The sequence below is a fragment of the Lactuca sativa genome, chromosome 4 (genome assembly GCF_002870075.4).
Source record: "Lactuca sativa cultivar Salinas chromosome 4, Lsat_Salinas_v11, whole genome shotgun sequence".
Lineage (NCBI taxonomy): Eukaryota > Viridiplantae > Streptophyta > Magnoliopsida > Asterales > Asteraceae > Lactuca > Lactuca sativa.
The window spans coordinates 191343715-191352703 of NC_056626.2; the positions used below are offsets into that span (position 1 = coordinate 191343715).

The 8989-nt window shown below is 33.9% G+C and overlaps 1 protein-coding gene across 1 annotated transcript; it reads right to left on the reverse strand.

Annotated features, from left to right (window-relative positions):
* Positions 1 to 4940: 4940 nt before the first annotated feature.
* On the reverse strand, positions 4941 to 7452 carry LOC111882124 (transcription factor bHLH79). The gene is made up of 6 exons (XM_023878489.3): positions 6816 to 7452; positions 6117 to 6281; positions 5943 to 6008; positions 5781 to 5849; positions 5623 to 5694; positions 4941 to 5271 (listed from the first exon to the last, which is right to left on the reverse strand). Exons 1-6 carry the CDS (start codon positions 7095 to 7097, stop codon positions 5140 to 5142), a joined length of 786 nt encoding a protein of 261 aa, XP_023734257.1. The 5' UTR covers positions 7098 to 7452; the 3' UTR covers positions 4941 to 5139.
* Between the last annotated feature and the right edge of the window lie 1537 nt (positions 7453 to 8989).

Below are 8989 nucleotides of genomic sequence, written 5' to 3' on the forward strand. Positions count from 1 at the left end.
TTAATTTCTGAAAATTCAGTCGAGTTCACACGTATTTCTGAAAACAAGTCTAAAGTCTTAAAAGCCAAAGCAATTGTTTGTCCAAAAGTCCAAATTATCCCTAATCAAGTGTTCACAACTAAAGGACTGAACAAAAATCAAACAGTTGAATTAACGTCCATGGTCAAAGATGATAACAAAGATGGATGTGATGAGTTCTTTTGGTCTACTCCAATCAAAAATGAAGACAAAACCAAAGGTCTTTCTAAAATGACAGCATTGGAAACGAAGAGCCGATACGTAGCAGAACCTCTAAACAAAGTCAATTCAAGCTACGAAAAGGGATGTCTAAGTGAAACTAAGAGTGTTCCAAGTGATACATCGTCAGTTCGGACCGAAACCCCTACCAGAAAGCCAAAACCTAGGGCCAGTATTCACAATTCCTCAGAGTAGTTCGTAGCTCAAAAACGCCAAAGGAATGCTAGATATAACAAGAATCTTAAGGAAAGAAAGCAGTTGTGGCAGTTTAAGAATCCAAATTTCGTTCACAAAGAAAAAGTCAATCCAAATGTGAAAGTCTCTTCATCTGCGAAACCTAAGATCTTTCAAAAAAATCATGCCCCTAAAGTCTCGCATCAAAAAGTTTCTCAAAAACCATCATTTCAAAATCATGTGAAACTTGTGCAGAAAACCAACTCTCACAAGAATGTTTCGCATACAGTCAAGGCTACGCAAGTCGTTAAAGGCAAAGGAAAGATGGTTTCGTAGCCTAAAGTTCCTCTAAAAGGATCTGAAGCTAATCCTAAGCAAGTTGAGAAAAAGGCCATTAAACAGCAAATCTAGAATAAACAAAAGAAACCATCCACCAAGGAACATTGAACCACTCGAACTTCTGCACATCGACCTTTGTGGTCCTTCTGCGATTGAAAGTATTGGTGGTAATAAGTACATTCTTGTTATTGTAGATGATTTTTCCCGATTCACTTGGGTGTATTTTCTCATGTAGAAATCTGAAGCAACTGCCAAGCTCAAAGACTTTATAGGGCAGATAGAGCTTTAACTACGAAAGCTGGTTCGCAAAATTCGCAGCGACAACGGGTTGGAATTCAAAAACCAATTGTTTGAAGAATTTCTCACTACGAAAGGAGTTTTGCACAACTTTTTGGCTCCTTATACTCCACAACAGAACGAGGTTGTTGAAAGACGAAACCGGTCTTTTTGCGAGGTTGCAAGAACCATGATGTCCTTTACGAATCTGCCACTCTACTTCTGGGCGGATGCAATAGGAACTGCTTGCTTCACCCAAAACCGATCCATTCTCAATAAGCGTTTCTCTGTCACCCCATATGAAAAAATAAATAAAAGAAAACCTAATGTCAAGTTTTTCCATGTTTTTGGTTCCAGGTGTTTATTTTTCAACTCAAAGGAACAAAGGAACAAATTCGATGTGAAGGCTGACGAAGGTATTTTCCTAAGGTATTCTCTAACTTCTAAAGCATATCGGGTTCTCAAAAAAAGATCCAAAAGGATTGAAGAAACCTATTATGTTATGTTTGACGACAATTACACGAAGAAGTTTTAGAAGAATGATAGTCCAACACAAGAGATATTCCCTAAACCGAATCCCGCTACCATCCCACTCTCCAACCTTTACGAGGAGTTCTTGAATTTATTTGATGAACCAGAGAAGGCAATCTCCTCAGAGTCCAAAGCAGTAGACAACAAAGAAGACGAACTGAAGAAAATCATTGATGATGCTGCGAAAGAAATGGAACAGGAGAATCCCACTCTGAAAGACCATGAAGGTCCATCACAATCTTCAGATGCGAATGTTACACTGCAGGGGGTGCCACAACTAGGAATTCTATACCATGTAACCACGACAATGATAACATTTGTGAACCAAAAATGTGAAAGCATGTATGATTCTTATTCAATAACAACAAAATTTTCCATCAAACACCCTATACAAACTTTCAAATAGTCAACAAAGAATTGGAAACCCTAGAAATCCCGGTTTAAGTCCATTTTGGACTAGGACTTCCCTATTGGGCCTAATGGGCCAATATGTTTCCAATTTGATTATTTTGGGCGTAGAACTCTTATATGAGCTCTAATTGGACCCACTTTCATTTATTTTAACATTTTAGGCCATAATGGGCCTAGAATGAAATAAAATACCCTAATGGGCCATAACAAACTTAATTAGCCCTAAAGGACTCATACTTTGGTGTGTATTGGGCCCATATCTTGGACTTAAGCACTCAAGGCCCAAACTCTCTCCTCTTTTCTCTATCTCTCGGCCCAAGTAATATTTTTTTTTAAAAGTGTAATGTATAAAATTTCAAAATTATGTCAAAAGCAAGAATTGAACACAGGTCTCTTCAATACAAACTTTGCTGCATAACCATCTCAATTATAAGTAAATTTGTTTTTCTTCTGCATATTATATTTTATATTATTTACAACTATATATACATAAATTAATCATACCACGTAGAGGCCCCAGATTTTGATGAGGCCAAGAGTAGATTTTGACGAGGCCCGAGGCAGTCTTCCAGTTTACCCGTGCTCTAGGACCGGCCTGGATATAAGCTATTGAGATGATGTGATTTTTAGTATGTTTATATTATAATATATTTGAAACAATTACAATGTTTTAAATCAACTTAATGTAAGAATAAACATTTCATAGTTAAAGAAGTTGATATAGTTATTTTAATAACACATATGTCGATGTTTTTACTATATAGTTGTGTATGTACAACACGTGAATATTTACCTAGTATCATATAATAAGAAATTGTAAACATAATTGTCTTTTAAGTCACGCCTTTAAATGTTGTGACATTGTTATGTCTCGTAAAACTTGAAGCTTGACTTTGCTGACACACTACCAAGAGTCTTTGGCCTAGCGGTAAGGAGTGACTCTCTCAAATGAGAGGTCATGGGTTCAAGTCTCACTAGGAGATATATGTGGTGTTTATGATTAGATTAGGAGTAGATAGTTTGTCATTAAAAAAAAAAGGACTTTGCTGGCACGCTAAGTTTTGTTTAATACTATTTAGAACTTTACAAAATATATAGAACAACTTTCTTTTAAAATTTTAATTTTGAAAATAAAAACATTTTCATTAAAATTTGATTAAAGTCTCATTTTTATAATATATACACCACTTAAATTTTTTTAATAAATTAGCTTAGAAGCATTACCATTCGATATTTCCTATGATGAATACTATAGATCTGACCACATAATACATTTCAAATCATCACAACACACTTTTTGATGCTTTGGTATGTTTCCCGAAGCGGCCGTTCATCACAACAAATATACAAAATGATATCAGAATAGATAACCGTTTGATGACATGAATTCATTGCTACGTATCAAATGCACATCATGTTCTTTCCTTGACTCACACAAACAAGTATTTGATGAAGTCTTGCTAAAATGGCAATCTATTAGCATCACATTGCTATCTAATCGGTAGCAATCCATTCACTTCTGAATAATCATGAATCATATTTAGAGAAATACAAACTAAAAAATTTGTCTCACTTGATTATTAGTTATTGAAGGGTTAGCAATATATTTTGGCTTGACAGAAAGAGAATAAACGTTCATTTGATCTTGATCCTCGTTGATCGAACAAGGACTTAGACTGTATCTCCACGGCTCCCCTAATAATATCCATAAATGATTTGTTTTTGGTAAGAGATGAGTATTACCATATGTAAATTCAGGTGCATAGTACACATCAGTATTCCGGTGCATTCTGTTTTTTGAGCCAGAATAAATATGTTTTTGAACATTTTCTCTCAAATTCAAAGTGGATGTTCTCGCACGAATCTTAACAATCACTTGTTCTGATTTTACATATTGATCGTTTTGAACTAAAAGAAAACTTTTTGGCGGAATACACACATTTTGTATAATATCTTCACTCTTGATAGTTACATACAAGTCTCTAGAACATAGAAAATCAGGATGTCATTGACGTGTCGTATCAAACGAACCAAATCCTCGTTGAATTTTATTAATCGCACCGATTTATGATAAATAAACATCACACTACTGATGAGTCGGTCTCTTGAAATCAAAACCTCGCAATTCATAAATGCAATCCATCGACATAGTAGCAATGTCTAATCGTGTTTCCTTATATGGTATGTCCCATGTGTTATGATCAAAGTGTCAATGTATTATTATCAACATATAAGAAGTGTTGACAATTAAGCTTTATGTTTTTGATTTGAATGTTTATATTCATTTACGTTTGTTTATGTTCATTTTGCGTCTTAACAAATACAAACAAAATAATTTTTAAATGAATGAACATGAACAAAAAATTTGTTTGTTTATATGTTCATGTTTGTTCGTTCGTTTGGTTAACTTAAATGAATTTTTTCATTTCTTTATGCTTATTTGGAATGCTACTCATTTGTATTCATACTCTTGTATTACATTCCAATAATTGCATGTCCATCATATTGGGACACTTCTGTACCAACAAGTACATTACCAAATACATATAATGCTCATGCTTTATCTATTTTCCATGTGGACATCGTACTTCTATTATATTCCATTTAAGCAATGTACTTTTGTTGCTTATGCTTCCATCAAACTTTAAGATTTCTCATGCATCTTTACCTTGATGTTATAAAATACCTTTATCTTAACATTCATTTCCAAACACCAGACCCCATACATCAATTATGTTCCTAATGCTTGGTATTTGATCATATTCTCCTATTGGTCAATTTGTTATTGTCTTTACATACTAAAAGTTTCCATAATGCACAAACTAAAAATCTTTTTAAGAAAATATCATGGAATTTAAAACAATGAATGTTATGTTAAGAAAAAACATTAAATTGCTAATTAGTACATTTCACAGAAACAATCTTTTTGCATATTGCAAAAAGCAAAAAAGAAAAAGAACATGTAAAACCACTTTTCGCCCCAACACGAGTAGTTTTGATCCATCAAAGGAGTCATTCAGAATTGCAATTTTTTACAGATCATACATTTTATATAGCCTAAATATCACGAGTAATCTGATATGAGTTCATATAACAATAATAATCATACATATTACATACCTCAGAATTGCAAACTTTCTGATTGACTAACAATTGTGCTTCATGTTGACTTTATGTTGCTCTCTCAAAGCTACTTCCTAATTGCATATGAAGCCACTCAGGTTGTGATTCTTGACCATATTCACGTGCTGCTTGTGACCCAAACAGAAGTGCTGCTGCATCAAAGGGTTGTGGATGCCCAATCTGAAAACATTTCATGTCAATTATGAAGTCAAAATTATAACTCGTTTGACCTTAAAAAGTCAAAAGAAACATGACCCTTTTCTCTTTAAGATATAAGGAATCAGATTGTGACTCAATAACCCAATCAAGTAAAAACAGAACCACAAGAAAAGAGTCAAGATGTAGTGCAAAGTGGTCCAAACTCCATTAAACAAGATTAAAGCTTGTGAATGACAAAAGTTTTTGTGGTCCAATACTTCCTCAAACTCATTTGTAGACTCTACAAATTCCTAGAAATGATTCTCTATAGATCAAATTTGTTTTTATTTTTGCATTTATATCAATTAAATAATAAAGGTGTTTAATACTTACATCTTTTGTAGGAAACCCTTCAATGGGAGAGTGCATTCTTGTATTTACAGCTTCAAGCTTCATAGACAAGAACTACAACATGGAATAATACATCAACAATTTAGGATTTTTATCATACAAAAAATTGTAAATTTGAGATGAAAATAGCGACAAACTACCTCGACTTGATGTTGGAGTGATTGAATGTAGTTGATTATTTCATCAAGTACAAGTGCTTTTCCTATAACCTAATACAACAAAACAAGTGAATATTAGTAGTTTTTTTCAATCTTTTTAGGCCAAAATAACCAGATTCAAAGAAATCGGAATCCATGGTGCACCTTATTACACCCAGGGACCAAATCTTGAAGAATTTTCATCCTTTCACTAATCTTTTCTCTCCTAGCCTGTTAAAAATGGGATTAGATAATGAACATGGAGTTATAAAAAAGTGGGAATAAATATAAATATAATCAATATATAAAAGAAATGGATAATAAATGGAAATAAATTACTCTTTCTGCAAGACTATGGCTATCTGTGGCTTGACCCCTTCTTGCTCTGACATGGATGTAGTCTTTAGGTGGCTCTGAAGGTTTACTGTTTTCTCCATCAACTTTCAAACCACTGAATTCATCTTTAGATTCAGACATCTTCGTTCTTTTTCCATTCAAGTTGCTCTGTTCATAAATTGAATTAATAACGCGTTTGGATCTAAATTTATGGAAACAATCAGCAAGAGGAATATAATTGATGGTCAAGGATGGATTTAATCGCAAAATAAATAGTCACAGAAGAGTCGAAAGATTTGAAGGTAGGACCAAATGAAAAGTCTACAGTAAGCACAAAAATCGAAAAGATCGGATATGGAAAGGTACCCATCATTACAGACTCAGAATTCAAAAGACCCATGAACAGTAAGATACTGTAAATCGTTTACAAGATGCCAATAATAATATTTCAACATTGATTCAAATAGATTTTGGAATCCTTTATTGTTTGAAAATTGAAACGCGTCTAAATAAACGCATAGAAAGATCGGTGTGAACCCTAATTTATCTGGAAATGAAATTTGAGGGAAAACAATTGGGAGATTTTCGAACGAAATTTAGCGGCAATTTCAGTTCCAGAACAGGAGGTCGATGTCTGGAAACATCTGTTTCAGCTAGAAATAAAAATAAAAATAGAAAATAGTAGGTAAATTTGGAAATTACCAAATCATTGCCGCTACTAGTAGAGACAAGCTTTGAAGATTCGTCTTCAGAATTAGCATCCCTCCGCTTCCTTCCGCCACCACTCTGCTCCGTCACCGAAGATTCCTCGTCGCGGTTGTTACCTGGTTCCACAAATCCATTGATAAAGCTGCTGCCCATCTTCAGTCCCAATCCCTCATTGCCACCGCCATTGATGGAGGAAAACGGCCAAATCTCAGTTAAACTGTAAGAAGAAGGATTCGCTGCTGAGAAGGAAGTCTCATTGATTATAGGTGGATCCATTAAGATCAAGATAAACCTTCCTATGTGATTCAATGTTATGTGTATACAAAATGTATATATTTTTTTGATTTTGAGGGAACCAATCAATAAATACGAGCCCTAAGCGTTCGGTTGAAGACTAAATATGGAAACTGGACATGGGGTTTGACTAAGCTGATCTGGGTTGAATTCCTATTGCTGTATCTTCGTAGCCAATTCGGCTATTTAATAATCTGACCCAGAGTTTATATATATAATATATAGATATAGATGCATACATGTATGGAGAGAGAGAGAGAGAGAGAGAGAGAGAGAGAGAGAGAGAGAGATGTGTAAGGTCAGTGAATGCTGGGAGCGAGTGAAGGAGACGATGAAGGAGCGCAGTGCGCTCCCGGCGCATTTTAAGCAATGTCCCCAGTTTGTTAGAAAGAAAATTTAAATTACAAAAGAGTCCTTGTACTATTAGTTAATATGCTAACGTTGTATATTGACCAAAACGTTTGCAGAAATGGTGTTTATTGGGACTTTGTTTTCTAATAAGGTTCTTATCGAGATATAAAATTGGGTCAAATACACATAAAATTATCATTTTGAATAAATAAAAATACTTTCATGTTTGAAAATAAAGATAAAACAAAATTGATTAAAACCATAATTACTAATCTTAATTCGCTTTAGACCTTCATACCTAGCTAATTTCCTATACAAAATTAGGGAAAAATAACTCAGAAAAATAACAAATTTTTGGTTTTGTACACGTGTAGTCATTTTTCTTTTATTTGTACAACATTTATCATTTAACTTGTTGATGTTGTCATAATTTACCATTATGACTGACTAACATAACCTTACCCGGTCAATTAATTTTCCAGCAAAGTCTATGAATTTTCCACCAAACATAAAATTTCTGATGAACGCTATGAATTTTCCACGCAATTTGAACATACACACACATGAGCACAAATCCGAAATGTAGATTTTTTTTTGGCATTTGCTCTTTGAAATCGATTTCAAAATCTAAATCCAAACCCAAAACCTAAAAATCAAAACCCCAAAAATCTAATGTTCATTCATCAGAAACGATTTTAAAAGAAACGAAGATCTTAATTTCATGAAGCTCTTACCCAGAAAACGGTTTCCAGATGTTTGTTGTGTTAAAAAAAAATCTTTTTCATATGATTTTTTTTCAACAGAAATATCAAACCTTCGATTTCAAGGGTTACGTTTCTGGGATTTCAGGAACAAGAAGTCGTTCGATTTCTGGGTTTGTTCTTGAAACACATGAACAAAATGCCATATTTTGCGTCGATTTCTAAAGAACAAGATGTAAGTGTGTGTTCTTGAAATCGTTTTCTAATCTGAAACCGTTCCTAAAATCGTTTATGAAATTGTTTGGATCTTTGTAGATTTATGTTCAAACCAAAATGTTTCTGAACAGATGAAGATTAGGAAAACACAAACAAGTCTGAGACAAATCAGTTTCTGGAACTTGAGGATTTTGATTCCTGGGTTTTGTTGGACACGATGAAGATGAACACCTAATCTGACACACACTTTCAACCCTTTGCTTGCTGGACCTTCGTCCCTTCGATTTTTGGACCTTCAAACTCACTGATGAACACACTCAAGAATTTTAAGTGTGTTCTTGAACCTATACCCATAAATTAAACATAAACGAAGAACTCAAAAACTAAAATCGTTTTTGGAAACAAACGAACAGATGGTAGTGAGTGTTCATGAAATCTTTTTTAGATCTGAAATTGTTCCTAAAATCATTTGGCCGGAAAAACCATCGGAGAAGATGACCGGAGTGATATACTCGTCGGAAACCTTCAATACCCGGTAACAATGTTATCTTTTAAACAACTACAACAAGTTCAATGGTAAATTATGTACAAAAAATGAGTGAATGT

Coding starts and splice junctions, on each gene's coding strand:
- LOC111882124 (XM_023878489.3), bottom strand. CDS start 7,097: ATGGATCCACCTATAATCAATGAGACTTCCTTCTCAGCAGCGAATCCT. Junction 6,009..6,116: donor GCCATAGTCTTGCAGAAAGA/GTAATTTATTTC, acceptor CATTTTTAACAG/GCTAGGAGAGAAAAGATTAG. Junction 5,695..5,780: donor CACTCCAACATCAAGTCGAG/GTAGTTTGTCGC, acceptor TCCATGTTGTAG/TTCTTGTCTATGAAGCTTGA.